This window comes from Amblyomma americanum, chromosome 11 (genome assembly GCF_052857255.1).
Source record: "Amblyomma americanum isolate KBUSLIRL-KWMA chromosome 11, ASM5285725v1, whole genome shotgun sequence".
Taxonomy (NCBI): Eukaryota; Metazoa; Arthropoda; class Arachnida; order Ixodida; family Ixodidae; genus Amblyomma; species Amblyomma americanum.
The window spans coordinates 65,457,531-65,482,088 of NC_135507.1; the positions used below are offsets into that span (position 1 = coordinate 65,457,531).

The following is a 24,558-nucleotide window of genomic DNA, read 5'->3' on the forward strand; positions in this document are numbered from 1 at the left end:
AAATCAAGCAGCTGGTTCAGGAATTACCAGACAACTACAACCACTAAAACCCAATACGAGTTCGGTGAAACCTCACTTATCGCCTGTTTTGGTTAAGAATAACAGTGTCTTTCCGACCTGAGAAATATACGCATGGCACAACGCTTTTCAGCTGATCGTCGTTCATTAAAGGGACCCGTACCGAGGACCGAATAGGGGCCTCAAAAAAAAAACACATTCCATAAAATCTCTCCTTTCAAAATATGCCAAAACTGCGTACGCCAAAGTGTTCAAAAGAATCAAGTTCAAGGGATGGCTATCAGAACTAAGTATTCGTGCTTTGCGTACCCTCCCTGCGGCTGACAAATCTTTCACCGATTCCCAGCTAGGCGTTCTTAGCTTCCTTCACCCCAATGAACTCCATAACTCTGCCCGACCATTACTCAGATACAAAAAGAGAGTAATTACTGATTAGCCACCATTCAAGCGTAGTCATACGGCAAGAAGGAAAAGCTATACAGCTTCTAGAGAAGCTTTGTAGTTGAAGAAAAATTCGTACCGGTCGGAGTTCGAACCAGGAACTTCTGCCTCACCAGGGTAGCCACTCTACGAGCCGAGCTAAGCGGTACTGCTAGCGCTTGGTAGGGCTGGAGAGAACTGATCTACAACTCGCAGTGAGAAAGGTGTTCGTCGAATGTTCAAGAGAACGCCGCAAGGTTAAGTAGAATTGGAATCAGGGGATGATTACATATAATTGTACACCCTAGCGTTGGGGTAGATACTAATGACGAATTACTGTATTATTACCAATCGGCTTCTAAAGACCGCACCAGCAACGTTCACTAAATGCTTTTAGCCTTCCGCTGCATGCCCCAGTTCGCCCAAACCAAGTGTCCACAAGAGCATTCCGTTACTCTTGAACTGTCGCCACTCTCTAGCCTCATTATACTTACCGTTTAGATCCGACGTTGCTGGCTTGCGTAATCACTGACCAACCAGCTGGTTGTGGTCCGGTTGGCGGTTGCCACTCTGGTACAATATCTGCTCGGCGCTTAGTAATGCGTTAAAAAACCTCTCTCTCTCTCTCTCTCTCTCTATCGCACTGTTTTAGCGTGCCAATAAACGTTTTCTTCCAGTAAAGTGCGAACTGCTGTAAGGTGGCCCAAGTTCCCACCTAGTTGCTCGCACACTGTCTAATCTTCCGTGAACAGATGTGTCAGCTGTCCTGCCGGTAAACTACGCGGTCACAGCTAGCCCTTCGGTGCAGGCTGGCCTAGAAGTGCGGAAGATACGTGGTATCACTCGAAAAGAGGGAGTGTTCTCATGGCTGAAGGTGGACGCAACGGGATACGGTGATGACCCTCTCACAGGAACAGGATCTTACTACAGCTGGACAATTACCAGTTTGGACATCAATGATAACGGAGTGTACGAGCACATCGGCCGAGGACCTTACCGAGTTTTCATCAGGCTAATTGTCCGCAATAAGCAATGGCCTAACTGAGACAATGTGCAGACGCAGCGGCAGATGGGAACAATTTCTTGAATTAGAAGGAAAGAACATTTTGTACTAAACAATAGTTTTCTTGTTTTGCATAGGGGAATTCCTATCACTATCAAAAAGACAGTATTTCCGAAAGCTACCTGCTTCCTTTGTAAGCATTTCGTATGAGGTGATCTTCTGTTAGCTAAGAAAAGTAGTAAATCATTACATAAAAAATATTTAACGTTAGAGCCGTGGAAGGGCGCTAACATTGTTCATTTTGGCCATTTTCTTTACTTTATCAGTCATTCAAGAATGGAACATGATAATTCATTCACGTGGTGCTATCTGAATATAGAATTTTGCATTGCTAGGCTGTAGACCTTATAGTGAAAGGAAAGTTACAGATTAGAACATGTTCAGCCTCTGCCCAGGCATTTCCTCCTTTTCTCTCTGTCAAATTTAGTAATGTTTTCGAACTTGCATCGCTGCTTTTGCTTCGTGGGCGACAGCAGCTTAGAAAATATTTGTCCGAGCCCCCCAAAAATGGATGACTGGCTGAAGTGCGAATCGCTTTATGCTGATCCTTCGCTGCTGTCACGCGGCTACTCATCACGACCTCCTTTCGCCGACTACATGCGCGCGTTTGCAACGCAGGGTGCAGTGCCAAGATGTTTGATTTCATTCAAAATGTAGAAAATAGTTTATGGTTTATGGGGGTTTAACGTCCCAATGTGACTCAGGCTATGTGAGACGCCGTAGTGAAGGTGTCCGGGAATTTCGACCACCTGGGGTTCTTTAACGTGCACTGACATCGCACAGTACACGGGCCTTCATAATTTCGCCTCCATCGAAATCTGAACGCCGCGGCCGTCTTTCGGGCCGTCTTTCGGGCCAGCAGCCGAGCGCCATAACCACTCAGTCACCGCGGCGGACAAATGTTGAAAATAGTTTATTACTGTGCGCTGAAAAAAAAACTTCTGAATGAATACACTGAAACAGCACAAGACTTAAATTCTGCATGCTCAATATTAATCTGATTTATTCTCTACCGGCAATTGGTCTTTCTCACGGTGAAATATTTTAATGTCATACATTTTGAGAAATTCTATGCAAAAGTTCCTTTTTCTGTCCCATAAACATGTTGTTCCAGCTCGCACATTTGTGGGCTCGGCAGCACTGCGTCGACCGGCTTGTGTAAAATGCCTCACCTTTGCTTTGTGCAGCTTCTCATCCTCATTTGTTCCTGGCCACCCGGTTTGAATTCCAATCGCTCTGGACCCTTTGCTACTGCAAACGCATTGCCCCAGGAGGCGGCCTTCAGCAGCCCTAGAATCGCTGGCACCGGACCTTCAATCCTGCCCTGCAGCACCACCCCCAGACGCTGAATACTGCGCAGTACTCCCGCGTATCACATCACTCGGACCATCACCGGCAACGATGTCCCAGTATATAAGACAGCCTACAACCAACACCCACTGCAATGGGCTTGACAGCACTGCGTCGACTGGCTTGCCTAAAATGCCTCACCTTTGCTCTCTGCAGGTAAAACATTCCTACCAAATTCTTGCTATACGTACTAGTTATGCTGCTCTGGTTGTGCTGCCGAGCCCACGTTATTTCGTTTCTCTTTCAATTGAGTGCACACGTGTATTGCTCGATCTTTAGTCCGTTGAGACGATATCGAGCTAAACCCTGGCCTACGACTCGTTGTGGCGCCGATAGCAATAATGACATGTTAGTGGCACTGGACGATATCAAGGCTGGTCAGGCATCAATTCTAGGAGAAAAGAAAGCAATTCGTACCCAGCTGGCTGAACACGAGAAAGCGTTTCGGAAAATTAAAGCTATACTTGCTGAAATTGAAAACGACTGTGCTTCTTTAAGCTCTCTTAAACAGCAGTTTTATAGCGTCCAGTGTCTTGCTGAAAATAACGCAAGTAAATTAGACGACCTTGTGCGTAGAATAGATCACTCTTAGGATCAGTCTCGTCGTCCTAATCTTTTGTTTTTTGGTGTAAGGGATACCGATCGTGAAACTTGGGCGGAATCTGAGAAGTTAATTATCGAATTTTGTGATACCAAGCTTAATGTTTCAGTCGAACTAATGTACATCGAACGAGCACACCGACTCGGGCGTTTTGACAGTAAGAAAATTAGAATAATAATGGTAAGGTTTGTGCACTTCAAAATTAAATAACAGGTACTTACTGATGCAAATAAACTGAAAAGGACCAATTACATCATTTCCGGGAACTATTGCCAGAACACCCGCCTAGCTCGTAAAAGCCTCGTTCAGTTTGCAAAAGACCAACATGAGAGATTCACCCTGAGGCACAAAAGGATGACCATAAGCAATACCACATACACATTTGATCCGGATTCTCACCAGGTGGTACCTTTCACCCCATAGCTATCCCCCACTCCCTCGCACTGCGCGGCTCTTAACTCTGTATCTTTCCTTTACACTAACATAAGAAGCCTTCTTCCTAAACGCTATGCTCTCACCAGCCTCATTGACACCACTGAATGCAATGTCGTTGTCCTAACTGAAACTTGGCTCAATGAACTAATTGATTACAAAGAAGTGCCGTACATATTTCCGAAATTCAATATTTTTCGGCGCGATTGCGAAAGCAAACGTGGCGGTGACGTGCTTATAGCCACCCACCGTAACCTTCAGTGCTTCGATTTAAAAATTTACTCACCTCTTGAAATATTGTTCATCTGATCCACCGCCTCTTTTCCGCCCATTTTAATCTGCAGTGTTTACCGTGCGACAGGCAGCGATGCTTCGTTAATTCCACTATTTAATGACGTTATTAACAGTATAACTTCAAAAATTCTGCATGCTACTGTCTTTATATTACGCGATTTTAACTTCCCTGCGATAAACTGGTGTTGTCTTTCTGAGATCGCATCAAATTCCACAGAATGCCATTTTATGAACACATATCAAACCTTTGCTTTAACCCAACTAGTCTCTTCCCCAACAGGACAAAATGCACAATCATCTAGCATACTAGATCTGATACTAACTTCCCATCCAGAGAACCTCTTATCCCTTTCATATCTTCCAGCACTGAGTGATCATTCTATAATCCTCGCCAAGTTTCTCAGCCACATACTAAAGCCAAAAAAAGCAAGCAAAACACTCACTTTATATGATAAAGGCGATTACAATAGCATAAACCGTGAACTTGCCAATTTCTGTGTTTGGTTCCTAATTGACTTTGAGCAAAGAAATATCGAGACTAACTGGCTTCTTTTTAAGAATAAAATGAATAACCTCATCCAGCGGTATATTCCTACAAGCACTGTGACTGAGCGCGTTTATACCCCTTGGTTCAATAATACATTAAAATGCCTCAATACCAACAAGAAAATTCTTTTTTCCGGCCGCCTGAAGAAATAATAACCTTAGTACGTGGAAGAAATATTACCAAGCCGAAAAGATTTATAACGGCCAAGTTTTTAAATCTAAGCAAACATTTTTTAACACCCCACTCCCAGAATGTTGCGCACAAACCCTCGTCAATTTTGAAAATGCATTAATCCTAACCCTAGCAACACAATAACCTTTCGTGACATTAATAACACTGCAGTTGCCGAACAGGATGTTGCCGAAGTGCTTTACCAAACCTTTAGTTCTGTATTTACTCGCGAACGAGACGGGGATCTACCTGATTTTCCGTCCTTTGGTTTCCCTGTTATGACCAATATATCATTCGAATTCCTTGGTATTGTTAAAGTGATTTATTCTTTGAAACTAACCTCATCAGCACGTATTGATGACATTAATGATAAGGTAGTAAAAACAGAAAGCATGTAACAAGTGTCCTGCTCATATCTTTCAGCAATCCTTTTCATCAGGCATTGTACCGCACGACTAGAAAGTGGCTAAAGTCATTCCAGTACCAAAAAAGGGCCTTCATCTTCTCGCCACATTAGCGTCCGATATTCATTACCAGCGTCGCATCAAAATAATGGAGCACGTAATCTTCTCTTACGTCAGGAAATTTCTAGTCTCTCAATTTCTTTCACGCGAACCAGCACGGATTCATAAAGGGCCTTTCTTGTAATACTCAGTTAACTATATTTATTCATGAGCTAAGCGCTAAACTTGATCTCAACATTCTAGTGGACACATTCTTTTTAGACTTCGAGAAAGCCTTTGACAATGTTCCACACAAGCGGCTTTTTTGAAACTCTTACATCTTAATCTCAATTCCCTTGTTCTGGCCTGGATTTGTAACTTTCTAACTTACCGGCAAAAGTTCCTTTTTGCTAACAAATGTTCATCCTCCCGCTCTGTTATTTATGGGGTACTCTGAGGCACCATCTTCCGGCCGCTTCTTTTTCTCATTTATATAAACGACCTCCCAACTGACATACGCTCTAACATACGCCTGTTCGCTGATGATTGTGTTGTTTACCGTCCTATACTCACTAACAATGATCACCAGCTCGTTCAGTCCGACATAGATTGCATATTATCTTTACATGATAAATGGCTAATGTCGCTTAACGTGAAAAAAACTTCTCTCCTTTCCTTCCACAGACGTTAATCTAACCCATCTTCAAAGCACCTTATTGCTAACTCACAAATAACCGCTGAAACAACTTACAAATACTTAGGTCTTCATTTAACGGATGATCTTCGGTGGTCATATCATGTCACACAAATCTCAAAGGAAGCTGATCGCGTCCTTCGGGTATTTTCGGCGAACGTTATGTCTAGCAATAACATCTTTGAAATCACTAGCCTATCTAACATTGGTACGACCTAAACTTGATTATGCATGCGCTATTTGGGACGCTAATCAAAATAATCTTTCTAATACGCTAAAAGCCATTCTGAACCACGCCTCTAGGTTCATCGTCTCTGCTTATTCTTATTATGAAAGTGTCACCTAACTAAAACGCAATGCTCATCTCTCAAGTTTAACTAGCCGACGTCACGGCGCAAGATTACGTCGGTATCACAAGTTCTATTATCATGTTCCGCACGAGTCTGTTACCATCCCAGCCTACCGCAACTCAAGCCGCACGAATTATGAAAAGACCACCTATCCTCCGCCTGTCCGCACATCTGCTCGTCTGTCCTCATTTTTTGTACGCACCGCGAAAGACTAGAATGACTTACCCGGCCATCATTCATGATTCATCACTGCCGTGATACATCACTATTCAAGGCATCAATTGAAGCAATATTATGCTCTGTTACCCACTCCCTCATGTAATACCCCTTCAAGGGGGCCTTTGGGGTAGTAATAAAACAAAGCAAAACAAAAACTAAAGCGTGCCCTATGAGTGTTCGAGTGACGCAAGACTATAGGCGATTGCCTTCACCACGTCAGTATATAAACGCGATAGCGTTACAGTGCGCGCTAACGACAATCCGGCAAGTAAAAGGCAGGAATTGCGTTCGGTGGCCTCCCTTGTGGTATGAAAACAGAATTGGCATTCGTCGGTTTCAAGGTCTGAAAGTAGGGTACACTTTATTATCACAAGAAAAAATGCAAAAAAAATGATTTCCTTTGAAAAGAAGATTAACGTCAGATGTGAATCCAACCCAGCACTCATTGCTCATATAGTAACTTTAATTTTTGTTGCATGGAAGTGCAGGGCACGTTCGATGGACTTGGTTAAAGGGAGGTCTGTGTCCTAATGTTAATATGTAAATTATTTAGAAAAAAGAAATAAAACAAAGAACTTAAATAAAAAAGCATACAATGGCATATAAAAAGAAGAGATAAAAGGACCGACGAATGAGCTTGATTTGGGCAAAATGCGACGTAGGTGCGCTAGCCCTAGTTGTGTTTAATTTACCTTCATTATTTAGGTGGACCAGATTGTAATTGAATTGGAACGCATTAAACCTTGAGGGGACACATGACTTCCACCTTATGGGTATTACGCGAGAGCGCTAATTGGATAAAAAGAATACATACAGCATTTGTCATTCTCTAGTTTACATGCAGAGACAGCTCATACTACTCCTGGAGCAGTGGTGCAGCGGTTAAGCGATGCGCCACTTCCTTGCGGTAGCAGGCGCTGCCAGTGATGAGGCTTTTGATGCCCAGGGTTTAAAGCGAAAGCTTTACTGGCCGCAAACTCGCGATTTTGACGTGGCGGTACTCCATGGAGGCACGTGATGTCACAACGCGCGCCTCGCCGCGGAAGGTTACTGTGCTTCGCCCGCCGCCGTGCCATCTGGCATGACGTCACACCGCGTCGCTCGCCGCCTCCGCCGTTTGGTAGGATGTGACATCGCGTTCCTCGTCGTTGCGCTCGCCTGTGCTCGCTTCGACAGCTGCGTCGCATGCGTGATAAGATGTCACAGGATTGAAAAGGAGAGCTAGCGTGCGCCGCAACCACAGTTGAGGCGACAGTATGGACGGCGACAATTCTGTTAAGCAGGAGGAGGCCTGGAATCGACAGCGAAACGAGATGAAGACGAAACGAATCGCCCAGGAAACAGACGAACAGCGCGCCGAACGACTGGCTAATCGCCGCCGTGAATATGTCGCCGCGAGACAGGTACGTTTAACGTCCGGTGTCTCGACCGCTAGCAGCAGCGGCGCCAGCCGGAGGAGAGACCTGAGTCCTGCTTCGCTGAAGACGGCCCGTGATGAACGATGGAATGCGACCAAGAGACTTCAGCAGCGGGCTCAAGAAACCGAAGAACAACGTGCCGTTAGCCTAGAGAATAGGCGTAAGAGTGACGCGACCCCTTCAATCCTCGGATAGCCTCTGTGCTGAAATCAAACATGAACCGCAGTCGTGGAGTAGTGGTCTGGGCGTCCGCCTCGGCTGCGGGAGGTGGTTGGTTCGAAACCCACCGCCGGCTACCCACCGGTTAAAAATGGGTACAGGCCACCACCCGGCCAGGCGCCCGGCTATTCGGTGTGTGTGCTTGGAGGAGGCTTCGCAAACCCCGCTGTGCCCCTTCGGGGCTAACCCAACGTCGAACACTCAGCCTGCAAAGGTGTTTGCCCACAAGAAAAGACTCGTACGCTAAAACCAGCGTCACACTGCTCTGAGCTATCGCTTCGTTAAACGGACGAACCGATTCAGAGCATCACTGCGGTCCTGGACATGTCCGCTTTTTCCGGTTGTCCAACCTTGTGAGAAAAGAACTACAGGTCATACTGGACGTTTATGCCTGTGCTTCATACGTTGTGGAATAAGTGAACAAGGCCAACCGGGAGTTTCACACTAGCTTTCGCTACATATATCCTGGTGTAGCCGAGCTACGCCACTGTCATTTTTTTCTTCCCAAGCAACCTCTCACGGAGAATAAAAAATTTGGAGCACGCTCAAGCTTCGCGTTTAAGAGCAGGACGCGACAGCGTGTTGCAGCATTGCCAAGGAATCCAGGGAACGCCATCGTCCTTCGGTGCGACCCCTTGCCCAGACAATTTAAGGAAAGGAAACATATCTCGGTGGACACCCGAACTGTGCCGTAAGGGAACGAAATTGAAATGAAAACTGGTTTAAGGAAAGGAAATGACGCCTGTCTCACAATTCTCGCTCTATACCCGTACCGCGCCGTAAGGGAAAGAAAATCCCTTCCCCTACGGTGCGGTTCAGGTGCCCACCGCGGTGCGCCATTTTTCGCTCACGGCCAAAGACGCGATGACACCGGCTTTTCTGCGACACGAGCTCCTTAACGCTGTCGCGTTAATAATCCAACTTTCAGCTGCCACGCCCGGCTGCATGGTTACAATCCGGTGGCCACGTTGTGTTGAAATCAAGCGGTCATGCGACCTGGGTGGCCGGTCTGCCACCCGGGTGGTTGGACCTAACAGGGCCGCTTTTCAAGGTCGCAGAATGACAGGACAAATGTCGATGAAATCGAAAAGTGGGGGCTCCACAGCTAGCCCACTGAAAAAAAATTATAACGGTGTTCGTGTGTGCGAAGTGATATTAGAATAGAACACCTGGCCACTGTGGAACCCATTAATTCTGTCACAACTTATCCTTAAGGTTCAAAACATTAACTGGTGAGCAAGTTGATCATAGACATACTTGAGGTAGATCTTCAGGGTCCCCGGAATTTTTTTAGAAATATGCACGGAGTATAAATTGATAAAATTACGTTGCTAAATACTGCGCAATTTGTAGCAGCTGTTAAGAAATGATAATTTATGCTAACTTCTTCAAAATAGTTTTATTGCTGTATCTTTACCAAAATATACCGCCAACGATATTTTAAAAAAAAATGTTGCTCAGCGATATCGTGTGGCGGTGTTAACGTCCTCAAACGTTTACCAAGTGAAGGAACTCGGTGACGCAAAGACTGTAGAGACAAACTGGCCTAAGCTCACGGATCTGATTCCTCGATAAACCTGGGCCATCCTATTTGCTGGAATAATGATAAGCATTCATAAGCGGGACCCGTTTATAATGCAGTGAATTATGCGTCGTATGATGCAAACCGGAAATGTAGCGGAAGGACTCCCACTGCAGCGTAATGAATCTGACGAAGTTAATTTGCAGAGCTTACCGCGAGAGGCCGCCATGACGAGTTGTCCATTAATTTATGGTTTTGTCTAACCTAATTAATTCTATTGGACAGCGCATGATGGTGCTCTCATGAAGACACGGCACATCATTTATATATGAGCACTTCTTATAAAATATCGCGGGCTGTTGTGAGGTGTAAAAATTTAAGGAACCTTAATAAGGAGGAAACTAACTGAAGTGTTCCTATGTAAACATTCTGCCTTGGTATGATTCTGTGTGTTGTGAGATAAATTTGAAGCATAAAGTGTATAAAAGTTCCATGTTAAGTAGGAATCAAGTAGATTAAATACATTCTGAGGGCACTTAAGTCTGCTTACATACAGGGATGCGAAAGCATGGAACTTTCTAGAATGAGGCTGTTTTACACGACGTCAGAAGGGGTTGCATGTTTTTCACGTCATTTCTTTATTCTGAATCATTACTTTTGTTTTTCAAATATCTTTATTTGCACTTTTTATTGTTTTATGTTCGTTTTGAATTTTATTGCGATTATATTTTAATGTTTGTGTTCGGTTTCATTTCTATTTATTTTAGTTTTCATGGCGCCATTTGATTGACAGGTGAGGCGGACACTTCCTGCGGACTCATGAGGCAAGAAAAGCTTTCGCCCTAAAACTACGCTCCCCTGGCCAAGGTCACTGCGAACAGTCCTGAGCCAGTCCATTTCAAGGCAAAAATCTTCCTTGCCTCATGAGTCCGCAGGAAGTGCCCGTTCGCAGAAAGTGTCCACCTCACCTGTCAATCAAATTAACTCATCATAACTAAAATGAAGAAAATAAAAAAAGAACAGATTAAAATCGAAAATCAATAAAAATAATTGAAGAGTTATAAAAATAATGTATAGAAGAAATAATTAAGAACATAAGATCAAATAAAAATAAAACAAGATTAAAAGTAACTAAATAATAAAACATAAGAATACAACGCCTACTGCCCTCGTAGAAAAAACCCGCGTTCTAGAAAGTTCCATGCTTTCGCATTCCTGCACGAAAGCAGAATTAAGCGCCCTGAGAAATTTTCCCTAGAGAGCGTAGTCGATATTTAAGGGCTTGCTACACTTCGGTGGAATTGTATGCTTTGCACGGGATATTATGCTCTAAGGAGTAAGCAGTTTATGACTTCTAACTGGCGTTATGCTGGAGTCCTGCAGTTTGTTGAGGTCTAGACAGGGCACGATACAAATCAGCGCCTACTTGCACGCTCAAAGGAAATGAGTGGGGTGTAACCAGCATCGCAGGGAACATGAGTGGACAACGCCACGAGAGAGGACAGGATATTTTTTTTCTCGGGGGTACAGCGAAGGCGCAGGAACTGTATCACTTCTAACTGGATACTCAACCACACCACGAGGAAAGGCAGGACGGACGTAGTGAATGGAGGAAGAGACTGAGTGGAGGGCATGCGTTCGTCTTGAAGCGCCTGATGGTGATTTCTTCTTTTGTCAAGAACTTGTCTGGTTGTGGGTATCTCATTCTCGTTAATTTGTATTAATTTATTATGTAATGCTTTGCGGTCAGCCGATCGCCTTCGAAGCGTTCCCTTATCACAGTGCCCGGCCTGCCTATCTTCAGGCGGTGGATTGTGCGCAATTTTCGCGCCGGAGGACTTCGTGTCCACGGGCCCAGATTACTGTTTTTTTGCGGCATCTCATGTGTGTTTTTGAGCAGTATATTTAACTCCTTACTTAAGACTCTCCCTTTCATGTCATTCCAGGAATACTTGCCGATACTGAGTCTGCTATTATTATTATTTTACGCTTGGTGCAGTGTCCTTTTACGGTTGTAGCTGTCATGATGTGCTCCGCTTCTTCTGGGTGAGCATCCAGATTCTGGCACTTGCTCTGCCGTCTAGCTTCTTATCTATGCTTGATATTGCCATCGCAAGCTTTCTTTTGTATTCAGCGGCGTCTCCATATTAGGCGTGTTGTGTGCACCATTCGTTTCTTGTAGATATTTTGCCCCGGTTTTATCTGTGTGGTGTTCTAGGTGCATAATTTTAGGTATTGGTGCAACGTTGAACTGCTTCAAAATTTTTTGTGGCATGTCTTCATTGTGTCTGGTGGCTAGCTTTCGTTGTATTCCTATAAATTTGAGAAGGGTCCTTACTGCCAGTGTTTGAGATAGTCTTTGTCGTTGATTGATTAAGCCTGCTTCCATTATTTTCTTGAGGCTTTTATGACTGCCTAAGGCCCCTAATTTCATCCTATTAAGTATGAAAAATAGCGCTGAAAATATGGGACGACAATCGGCACGGTGGCATAACGCGCCGGCGTAGATATTGCAGCGGGTATAAATATATATTTACATAAGGGATTAACATATACAGAAAGAGAGAGCAGAGGAGCCATAGACTGAGGGACAGCGCCGGAATACACTTCGTCCTCCTCATCCACCACATACACGAGCACCATGCTTCGTCATCATCTTTGTCCAAGCCTACAGCCTTAACAATATCGGAACAACAAACAGGAAACTAGAGCAGGAATACCTCGTCGTGGGTATGTGCCATGTCACGAACGCAACAACAACAACTACAATATCGTGTACCAACTTGCTCAGGTCAGCGCCCTAACATGGTCTAATTTTTTGTTTTACGTGAAGAGCGGGGAAGGAGCGTTTATTTCAAGACAATTGATAAGTTCTGAAAACATGGGATTACAAGTGACCATAGGAAACAAAGTGGAATTTGAAATGGAGCAAACATAAGAAGAGTGTACTTAGAACTAGCCACGCAGACTGTATGTTCAGCACATTATAAGCGGCTATTCTGAGAGAGGTGCAAAAAGGCGGGAACTGTGTACCTGTCATGAACTCCAAGACTCGTCAGGCTGCTGTTCCTGAGACGGGGTCTCATAGTGTATAGCTAGCAGTGATGACGATTTTAAGAAAAAATATCGCGTATGAGTTGCGTTCAGTGAGGCGGGTTGCAGGAGTATCTGTAAATAATTTTTCACCAGGGCTTAAACGGCAATACCTGTCTACACCTGTTGGCGGTAGGAGCAGATGATAGGCCCAGAGGCAGGTCACAATCAATATTTTTTTTTACTTGCAGCCTACCCACGGGGACTTTACGGCTCTTCGTGCAACTACCAATGTCCTTTCTGCCAAAACGGAGCTGTATGTGACGACATCACTGGCCATTGTATCTGTCCGCCAGGATTCTAGGGAAAGATTTGCGACGCACGTGAGTGCAAGGCTTGCACCAAAAAGTGCGAAAAGCTACCAGATTATACTATACGCTCGTCCTATTTATTGACATGTTTTTTGATGTGTTCATGACTAACTTGCTAGCCACAACTGGTTGGCTGTTTGGTTTGGTTTATAGGGATTTAACGTCCCAAAGCAATTCAGGCTATGAGGGAAGCCGTAGTTAAGGGCTCCGGAAATTTCGACCGCCTGGGATTCTTTAAAGTGCACTGACATCGCACAGTACACGGGCCTCAAGAATTTCCCCTCCATCGAAATTTGACCGCCCCGGCCGGGATCGAGCCCGCGTCTTTCGGGCCAGCAGCCTAGCGCCCTAACCACTCAGCCACCGCGGCGGCTGACACAACTGGTTGCATATTCACGTAGGAGGCAATGTATAAGAAATAAGTGTATAACAATTTTTCACAAGCAAAATACGTTGATTATTTTTTTGCTTCTTCTTATGCGATATTTTGGTTCGATCCTAGGGACCTCAATAAGGAATTCTTCCCATAAAAGCGTATTCTAACAGAATTCACGAGAAATCTCCTTTTTCTCGTTTCCTGCTTGTTCTGAACGCGGCGACAGCCACACATCAGCGGCCACGCAGTGTAGTGGTCGAAGGCGCTCATGAAGACTGAGGGTACAATCTAAAGCCCGTAGACAGTATGCTGCGTATAAATGGGCTCCTTTACACGCTTCAGAGGACGAGACCCACGGTCTAATGAGTGAAGAATATTGGTAGACTTAAATGCCGCATTCACTTGCGATTTGGCAGAAAGTAGTCCACTTTGTCCCCTCTGTAATTGAACAAAATTTGACGAAGCATTATTCTGTTCCCTAGGCTCGTGCAGCCCGCCAATGCTTATGTTTGCTGTGACAACATCCGTCAAAATTACTCAGCCATTCGACTTGCTGACTGTCGATAAGGACGCGGTTATTTTGCTGTGTGCTAGCACATGAAGTGGTCGTTTGCCGCAGTCTGCCGTTGTGTGCATATCTGAATCCTGCTTCTGCTAGGTAACAATCTGCTTCTTCCATGGCAGGTGCCAATCTGCTACCTACCCACCGTGCTGTGGGCCAAGAAGATTCAAATGAATGGAATGTGTTGGTGTGTGTGCGTATCTGCTTGCGGACTTTGTGTGGTGAACGGAATGCAACCCCTGACATCCTTCTGGACTTTGAGTCATCGCGCGCCGAGCGCGCGTACGTTTCATTTTTGTGCCACGACATATTTTAAGTTCATTTTGGGTTCTTACTCAGGAGCATGATATCGGGCTTTTTCCAACCCTCTTAAGTGCCGGTCTGGAGCAATCCTGTAGCAGCCTGATGATGACTCGTCCCCCGTAGAAATGGCATTAACCCCTTGTTATCTTTTTCAACGTGCGTCACTCTGCAATTCATATATATATATATATATATATATATATATATATATATATATATATATATATATATATATATATATATATATATATTTGGCCACGCATCGGCATCAGCACCCATCTGTGCATTTTGGTTGGCTGTTTTTGAGGCGACAGCTTCACTACGTGACCTCGGCACTGCCTGCTCCCCGTCGTCTTCTACGTGGCATAAATCCGTGTTTTCGCGCCCATTCGAATGTAGTAAACATTCTGTGTAGTTTTGTGATTGGCTTGTCCTTGCCGCGTTGCCCAAATTTCCCCGCACCACCTTCCTCCTCCTGTCACTCGTTTCGCCATCTATTTTTGGTCTTCCTTCTACAATTTATATATATATATATATATATATATATATATATATATACAACAGTCACCAAAACCAAGGTGCATAAGGGAATGTTTCTATTTTTTAAGTTTGTGGTGCCAATCAATTGGTGTTGTTTAAGAAAAAAACTTACAAATAGGCAGAAGAAACAACCATGCCGCCGGCGGGATCCGAACGCACGACCTCCGAATATCGCGTCCGGTGCTATACCAACTGAGCTACGGCGACGACTGTCCAATCTGCTGCTTTCGTGGGTATTCATGTTTAGCATGTTAGCGAACCTTGAGAGTGTTCACCAGAGCCACCGCCGTTCATAGTGGCGGATTTGGCACGTCCAGTAATACCGCGAGTGTGACGTAGAACGACATCTAACGGCGAGGGCGGAAACTGTGCGCGAACCCTCCCTATGGCATCAAGACGGCTAGAACCGAGACCCCGTTAAGGTATTAGCAGACAAGGCAAATGAAATAAGGGGCTCGTTCGACAAACATATGAAGGAAGCCAACAGTCACCAAAATCAAGGTGCATAGGGGAATGTTTCTATTTTTTCAATTGTAGTGCCAATCAATTGTTTTTTTAAGAAAATGACATAAATCAGCAGAAAACACAACCATGCCGCCCTTGGCATGGCATCCGAACCCACGACCTCCGAATATGGCTTCCGGTGCTCTACCAACTGAGCTACGGCGACGGCTGTCCAATCTGCTGCTTTCGTGGGTATTTATGTTTTGCGTGTAAGCGAACCATGAGAGTGTTCACCAGCACTACCGTCGTTCAGAGCGGCGGACGTAGCACGTTCTGTATTACCGCGAGTGTGACGTGGAACGTCATCTTACGGCGAGGGCGGAAACTGTGCGAGGGCCCTCGTATGCTACCTATGGCATGAAAACTGCCAGAACCGAGACCCTTGTTAAGCTATTGGCAGACAAGGTAAGGGAAATTAGGACTCGTTTGACAAACACATGAAGGAAGCCAACAGTCACCGAAGCCAAGGTCCAAAGAGGAATGTTCCTATTTCTTTTCTTTTTTTTAATATGTATTGCTGATCAGTGGGAGAACAATACTTCGATTAATCTATCGCTTAAAGAAAATTCCGTACAAAGCAGCAGAAAAAACAACCATTCCGCCCTCGCCGTTAGATGACATTCCACGTCACACTCGCGATAATACGGGACGTGCTACGTCCACCGCTATGGACGAGGGGGGCGCTGGTGAACACTCTCAAGAATCGCTACACGCAATGAACATAAATACCCTCGAGAGCAGCAGATTCGACAGCCGTCATCGTAGCTCAGTAAGAGCACCGGACGCGATATTTGGAGGTCGTGGGTTCGGATCCCACCGGCGGCATGATTATTTTTTCTGCTGCTTTGTACGTAATTTTTTTATCATCGACAGATTAATAGAAGTATTATTCTCCTACTGATTAGTACTACATATAAAAAAAAGAAAAAAAAGCAGAAACATTCTCCTATGGGCCTTGGTTTCTGTGACTGTTGGCTTCCTTCATGGGTTTGTCAAACAAGCCCCTAATTTCCGTTACCTTGTCTGCCAATATATATATATATATATATATATATATATATATATATATATATATATATATATATATATATATATATATATTTATATACATACATACACACTGAAGAGCGGTTTATTGTAGAGCCGAAAGGGCTGGTGGCGTAACCGTTGCACAAACTGACCCACCAGCAGCGGCACCAGAACAGACTTCCCGAGCGAGCTCGAGCTCTCCCACGCGCGGCAGCCGGTCGCCGAGGCCGGCCGAATCTCTTCACCGTCGTCGATGGTAGCGCACTGTCTTCTTCATTGCAACTGTCCCAGCAACAGGAGGGAGCCATCCTGGCGATTCAGGGCGAAGGGGTGACAAGGGGGTCATAGTATGGCATTAGCCGGCTGACATGAACAATTTCCCGGCCCCGAAAGCGATGATCCGAAGAGGGGGTCACTGGCTCGACGGAATAGTTCATAGGTGACGCGCTCCAAAACACGGTATGGGCTGAGGTACTTAACTGCAAACTTGGAGGCAGCCGGCACAGACAACCAGACGAGCGAGTCAGTGGGAAAGTCATGGGCCGACTGGCCGCGGTCACTCGCATATGTGCGGAGGCCTTGAGTGGTACTCGTCAACGAGCGGGCCAGCTGGCGGCACTGCTCGGCATGACAGGCAACGTCAGAGAGAAAAGTGCATTCCGAGCTTTCGGGGTGGTACAGAAGGATGGTATCCAGGAGACAAGAAGGTTCACGGCCATATAAAAGAAAGAAGGGAGAAAAACCGGTTGTGGCTCGAGAGGCAGTATTGTAAGCATAAGTGACGAATGGAAGCATTTGATCCCAGTTGGAGGCGTCGGAGGAAATGTACATGGCAAGCATGTCTCCTAGAGTGCGGTTGAAGCGTTCAGTGAGGCCGTTCGTTTGGGGATGATAGGCAGTGGTCTTGCGATGAACGGTGTGGCACGCATCCAGTAGCTCCTGAACGATGTCAGATAAGAAAACACGGCCACGGTCGCTGAGAAGTTCCCGAGGGGCGCCGTGACGCAGAATGAAACGATGGAGGAGGAAGGATGCGACGTCGCGAGCACTAGCTGAGGGCAGGGCTGCCGTCTCCGCATACGTAGTGAGGTGGTCTACGGCAACTATAATCCACCGATTCCCGGCAGGCGTGGAAGGCAGGGGACCATACAGATCGATGCCCACGCGATTGAAGGGTCGAGCTGGGCAAGGCAATGGCTGTAACGGGCCGGGGGAGGGGCGAGGAGCGGACTTGCGCTGCTGACAGGCAATGCAGGAGCGTATTTAACGGCGAACAAAATTGTACATTCCACGCCAGTAGTATCGCTGCCGCAGACGTTCGTAGGTTTTCAGCAATCCTGCATGAGTGCTTTGTGGGTCGGAATGGTGATGCGCACAAAATGTTCGGTGGAGCCGTCCCGCAGTTCCGTACTGCGGGACGGCGAAAAACTTCTGCAAACGTCGTCTTGAAATTAGCCCAGGTAGGAATATCAGCCTCGTGGTTCCGAAACCAGAGGTTGGTGACGTCACGCAGGTAAAATATGACGTTGTTGAGTTCCATGCGGTCGTCCCAGTTGTTATGGCGACTTACCCGTTCGTACGAGACCAGCCAGTCTTCAACATCTTGATCGCAGTGCCCGCTGAAAACGACGGGGTCTCGCTGCCGGACGGCACAGGAGCAGTTGATGGGGGATCCCACCTGCACGGCTTTGTAGTGGGCCTCTGGCTGCGCAGGCATAACGGGCGCCGGTAGCGTGCGGTTGCGGAGGTCCAGGGCGGTACGAGGACAGGGAACCAAACCTCCACCAAGTGAAGAGCGGTTTATTGTAGAGCCAAAAAGGGCTGGCGGCGTAACCGTTGCACAAACTGACACACACACACACGCGCACACGCGCACACGCGCACGCACGCGCGCGCGCGCGCGTGTTTGTGTGTGTGTGTGTGTAATACGTTTATTCGTAATACACGTATTACCAAAGCGAATGGTGGGCAGATGCTGCGAATGTTAGGCAGAGCAAGAAACTGCAAGTCTGGGCTGAAACAGTCTCCTGTCCAGCCGTGACTCGGCGTGATGGCGGCAATGTCTTACCATCTTCTTCTTTAGAATTGGCCCCAGAGCAAAAATATAGCCATTCGGGAATCTAGAAGACAACATGCATGGTTCGTAATGCGCCTTCGAAGGATGCATATGGAAATTCTTCCGTCCACGCGTGTCGGACACCCAAAGAGAGGCGTTACGGGCTACACGATGCGGGTAACGAGATTAGTGCGCTTAAGAGCGCGGTATAGTCCGTTGTGCTCTGTAAAAAACGTTGAAGATAGGTCAGGCAAAGCAGAAATCGCACGGAGCAGAGCAACGGATTGCGTTAAAAAGCAATCGTGGCTACGCGTGTTGTTGAAGCGGTATTTCTTGCTGCCTGGTCGTCAGACTTGAACGACCGGGCGAGCTTCCGCCATTGTACAGGCTGCTTGGAGGCCTAAGAAGCGCGGTTGGAAAACAGCGATAAACCGGTAGTACGCTTTATGCGGTGTCGTAGGCGTCAGCGACGAAGGGTAGCAGTACGTTCCAGCCTGAATGGCACGAAGCCGCACGAACGTGTCACCTGAGATGAGATTAAAGCGCTAAGTCAGGCCGTTAGTCTGTGGCTGGCAAGCAGTCTTATGGGTGGATTACGTATTGCTTACTATGACAGCTGACGTTACGGGAGCCGATAGTGCAAATATCTACCCGGTCGGACGATAGCAGCTGAACACGCCTTTTAAGTTCTTAGAGTTGGTTGAGAGCTTGTTCCACAGCCAGTCATGACATACGACTGATGGGAATGCGCACCACTGTGCCTATTACCAGCGTTATGCATGAAACCCGCGAACAGCAAAAAAGTCTCCAAGGTTTCTGCACTTTCGCACTGCCTTCCGACGGTGCTCTGCGGTCTAACAATTGAAAAAGAAGGATTGATTTGGGAAGTCGACCTTTCTATTTTATCACTGTCCTCATTACCGCAGCAAGTATACGTGGGCTCGATTAAACTCTGTACATTTTCAACCTGTGCATTGTGCAGACAGGAAGTTTCATATTAACTAGGCAAAAATACGTCGGAACATCTCGTGTCCAGAAAACTTGTCTATAATATAAGTTATTTATACTACGAAGGTTTTATTAGCGGACATGACTGTGTAGATTTTGTGGCAAAATAGTGCATTCTAAGCGCCCACGGCGGTGCGGTGGCGGATGTTAAAGTACGGAGGAGGTTCATTACTTTGTCAGCAACGTATATACTAATTATCCTTTTTATTAAAGTAGTTAGTGTACTTTAGTTAGTTTATTTGCGCGGGCCATTGTCTATCTAATGTCAAATGCCCTACGCGGAAAGTGCAATTACTGTCACCGCTGCGGAGTTTCCCATTCTGGCACTCGGCAGGTATGAAATTCCTGAGCGCCTGGTTGCGTGCGCTCCTAGTCTTCCGAACGAATATTTGTTTTTATTCCGGGAAGAAAAATTTAGACTGCTATTGCGCTTAGGGCAACGACATTTTGTCACTTAATATAATCTGCGCAGGAACAAGTCGAAAAAACCGAATTCACGTCGAGCATCAAACTGCAACGCAACGACATTTTGTCACTTATTATAATCTGTGCTGGAACAAGTCGAAAAAACCGAATTCACGTCGAGCATCAAACTGTAACGCACATGCTTATTTAAAGGCAACAACAAGGGCACAGGTATTCAATTCTCAAGTTTCAAAACATATTCATCTGAGTCTTCACAACACAAGGAACTGTGTGTGAGCAATTCTATGAAAACTTTGATGCATTTCTCTTGTAATTTTTCCTGACATGCACTCAAATGGAATCAAGAAAGGAACATATTTTCAGGAAGAAAGAGACAAATTACAGCCCTCTGCCAGCCCCAAAACCTCCACGAGGCACAGGTAATTTCGGGTCAACACGTACGCTATTTAGTTACAAAAACTGGGCAAATATCTGCGATGACTACACTGACGTGCCGCTTGCTAAATGGGGATCTGTAAAATCAAGGAAGAAATTGTATCACCTCATCCGCTCTTTGCATCACAGATCAGTAGAAAATCAATCCAGCGAAACGAACCCGCCGGAAAAGATTTGTGTACACGCCCTTCCATGAAAACTTCACGATAGAGACTCAAGATATTGTCACGTGGCCTAATTAATTTCCCGTCACTCATCTCCGCACCTGACTGCATCTACCCCTTGCAAATTTTTTTCTTCGTTTGAAATTACTTACGCTGCGGTAAATGCTATTGTTTATATCACTTCCGCATTAGACACCCTTCCCTCTCTGCCCGGCTGCCCATCTTCTGAGTCCTCACCTTTATTTAAAGTCGGTGTCATTTTTCGTGTCTCTTCCCTAAACAACGCTGCTGTCTTGTACCTTGCCTTCACTTGTGCCACTTTCGTTTCCATGGCTTGCTGCGCTCTCCTGTAGTTATTTAAAAACTTTTCGCTAGCCTCCATGTTTCAATTGCAATATAAGCACTTGCTACATACAACTCTATCACAATTCGCCGAGAGTGTTCGTAAGCTGCTGGCCATAACGCTATAGTACATTTTAAATTCAGTCCACACTGTTCTTATCCCTGCAGCTAGTTTTCTGTCAGGGTCTTTATATGGGGTCATTGCTGTCTAAGATAAGGGTACTCCTTAACCACTAAGAGACAGCTGCGCATTTGCCTGGGCGAAATTGTTAATAATAATAATAATAATAATAATAATAATAATAATAATAATAATAATAATAATAATAATAATAATAATAATAATAATAATAATAATAATAATAATAATAATAATAATAATAATAATAATAATAATAATTGGTTTTGGGGCAAACGAAATGCCGCAGTATCTGTCTCATATATCATATATCGTTGGACACCTGAACCGCACCTTAAGGGAAGGGATAAAGGTGGGAGTGAAAGAAGGAAGAAACAGGTGCCTTAGTGGAGGGCTCCAGAATAATTTCTACCACCTGTTGATCTTTAACATGCACTGACATCGCAAGGCACACGGACGCCTCAGCGTTTTGCCTCCATAAAAACCACAGTGATTAATTATGCGGCAACCGTGTTCTTTAGAAACGTAAATTAGAAACCAATAACAGTGGACAAAAATATCGTTCCATCTGTACTTTTTTCATTAATGGCATTTTCTGCCCCCACCTCAAGGCTCCCATAATAGAGCTACACCTGTTACAATGCCGAGATATCATCGCGACTTTGCCTACCTGCTGAACATTTTCTGACTGCAATATCTCTTTTTAAGAATCTGCCAGCACATTCCCAGTTTTGCAGATGTCTTTCAGACAAATGTAGCAAGCTGCACAGCCAATGCAGTGATGCATAAATTGTAAGCTTGACAGATGTCTGAAGAGTGGCAGGTGATGTGGGATGTTGTCGAGGGAAAGAATCCAAAAAATTTTAGTTGTTGCTCAGTCACAAGCGGTATACACTTTTTCTCAATTATACGCACTGACAACTTACATAGAGCAATGCCTGGGCCACTGTAAAGCCCTATCCTTCCGATCACATATTCCGTCACTTTGTTCTGTTTCTGCATTTAAGCGAGCGGAGACGAGTACATCGGTCGGGATTGCCACCGCAAATGCTCAGACACCAATCCTGACAGAAACGTGAAATCTTTCCAGGGAATACTGAAGTGCTTGCCGGATCCTTACGGGTGCACTTGTGGAACCGGCTTTCACGGGCCTTTCTGCAAAGAGAGTAGCCATTGCGCGCGTTCAGTTGAATATTTTTCCTTGTCCTCGCAAACTGATTTCCGCAATTAGCCTTTGTGACAAAGCTTTTGGCTGCAGTTTGATGCCAAGTTCTGAGCCATAATTTTAAGAGCGAACTCGAACTGCGCTATTCAGTTCAAGAGCACTACAAAGTGAAAATAAATGCAAGCGTAGTTAAGTGCTCCTGAGGAGCAAGAAATATTATTTTATTTCTATTTCACAAAACTTTTAGACTTGCGGAAGATAGTGCTTAGCTTTTGAAAGAACTAATAGCGCAAGGAAAAGACACACATAAAAAAGACCAAGGAAGACACAAAAACCAAGGAAGACACAGGACAAGTGCGCCCTATATTACACCACAATGGTCAAAACGAATCGAGAAATGGCACTTCGGGTATACTTTTTTATTACTTTTTAGGAAAAGTGAGGTGACTACCGATAGTGATGACGTGGTGTAATCAAATTCTCCTCAGCTGGCAGGTGCTTTACGTCAGCTGGAGATGTAATACATCTAGAACAGTGCACAGAGCACTAATGATTTTTTTTTTGGTTCTAACAAACTTTATTCGGCATCTTTCTTTATCTAACGATTACTCATTACGTCTTGTAGCCAGGCGTTCGTCTTCAGTTATTATTTGGTGCACTTTAAAACAAATATATCACAAAACTAAGCCATCTAAACGTTCAAAGTACCGCTGGTGTCAGCAGCGTCGTTTCCGACTTAACATACCGATTACCATCACATCTTAACATATTTCGGATATGTATGATCAATTTTATTAGAGGAATATTTTCTGGAGGCCATTGGCCTCGTGTATCCTACTGCGCAATAAAGGTTTGGACTAGTCCGGGCGACGAGAAACGTTCTATACTTAGATACAACTTAAAACTATAGTGAAGCTCCGTCTAAATCGATGACAGCCACACAGCCACCTCCACGACAAGATGGTCGTCCATCTTAAAACGTTTCTTGTTGTCAAAGAAGAGGCGACTCATAAAAAGAAAGTAGAAGGTGAATAATTAAAAGCAATTAAAAGTGGATTTCTTTTTTTCTTGTGATTAGTGAGCTGCGCAGTGCAACACCTTGCGGGCCATGGCCTAATGGCCTCAACTGCTGCTCTTTTTTAGTTCTTATCTACTATAGAAAGTAACCTGTACTTGACGACTTCTAGACTCGCGTAGTTCCACCTCTATCTACCATATTGGACAATGACGTCATCATAGGCACGCGGCACGTGGTTGTTTCTACGATGCTGTTGTAGGTGGTGCTACAAGCCTCAATGCGAGATGCGCTGTTTTCTAGTTGCCGCCAAAGATGGCGCTTTGATCTCAGGGTGGTGTAGAAGGGAAAGGGGGCAAAGATGACGTGAGTAACTACCGTCCCATAACAATGACATCTGTGGTTTGCAGGGTGGTGACGTAGATTATAAACGAAAGATTGCACGCTTTGGCGGAGAACGAGGGGGTGCTAGGGAAGCTACAAAATGGGTTCCGGAAGCAAAAGAGGTTGCAGGACAATTTGTTTTCCTTGACGCAGTGTATAGAAATTGCTGAAAAAGAACACAGGCCCCTATGGCTAGCTTTTCTGGATATTAAGGGAGCGTACGACAACGTTATTAGAGTACCTGTGGGACATACTGGGCCTATTGGATGCGGAAGATGGAGTAATTAGTCTTTTAAAATAAGTAAGGGTACAGATTGCTTATAATACGCGAAAAATGTATCGGGGCTTGTAGAGATAAAGCGGGGGCTTAGGCAAGGTTGTCCTCTGTCTCCTTTGTTGTTAATGTTGTAGCTGCAAGGGTTGGAGACCAAGCTTGAGAGGAGCGGACTGGGCTGGAGCCTTCCCTTTTCAAGTAAGCAGATTGGATTAAACAGTCATTTCCGGGACTAATATATGCCGATTATATAAAGCTAATGGCTGACAACAAGGAAGATTTATAGAAGTTGATAAACATATGTGGTACAGAGGGAGATAGATTAGGTTTCAAGTATAGAGAGGAAAAATCTGCAGTCATGATATTTAATGATGAGGGCGGTAAACATAAAATACAGGAGTTCATGCTAGAAGTAGTGGATGAGCACAAGTATCTTGGGGTGTGGATAAATAACGGTGCTAAGTATCTGACAGAGCATGAAAAATGTGTAATAGATAAAGCGAGTAGGAATGCAGGTGTCATGAAAAATAGGGCACTGCGGAATTACAATAGGTATGAAGTGGTAGGAGAGGTCAGGACCGGACGGATGGTTCCAAGCCTGACTTTCGGTAATGCAGTCCTGTGCATGAGACCAGATGTTCAAGCAAGGTTAAAAAATAAACGTTGCGTAG

General features: G+C 45.1%; 2 protein-coding genes across 9 annotated transcripts in view; both read left to right on the forward strand.

Annotated features, from left to right (window-relative positions):
- LOC144110183 (uncharacterized) overlaps positions 1 to 24,558 on the forward strand; it is a 147,276-nt gene that overhangs the window by 61,313 nt on the left and 61,405 nt on the right. For 4 of the 8 annotated variants that reach the window (XR_013309755.1, XR_013309759.1, XR_013309760.1 and 1 more), the window contains one exon: positions 2,689 to 3,007. The exons of 2 other annotated variants lie outside the window; for them this stretch is intronic. The gene's annotated coding sequence lies outside the window, so the exon portion shown is untranslated. Of the gene's footprint in view, positions 1 to 2,688; positions 3,008 to 13,045; positions 13,178 to 20,314; positions 20,389 to 24,024 lie in introns of all 8 variants that reach the window. 2 more of the 8 variants (XR_013309756.1, XR_013309757.1) reach the window with 2 other exon arrangements.
- Positions 18,038 to 24,558, forward strand: part of LOC144110812 (uncharacterized) — a gene marked incomplete at its 3' end in the record, with an annotated part of 7,902 nt that continues 1,381 nt past the window's right edge. The window contains exon 1 of the mRNA XM_077643906.1: positions 18,038 to 18,192. Coding sequence (XP_077500032.1) covers positions 18,038 to 18,192 — 155 coding nt within the window. The remainder of the gene's footprint in view (positions 18,193 to 24,558) is intronic.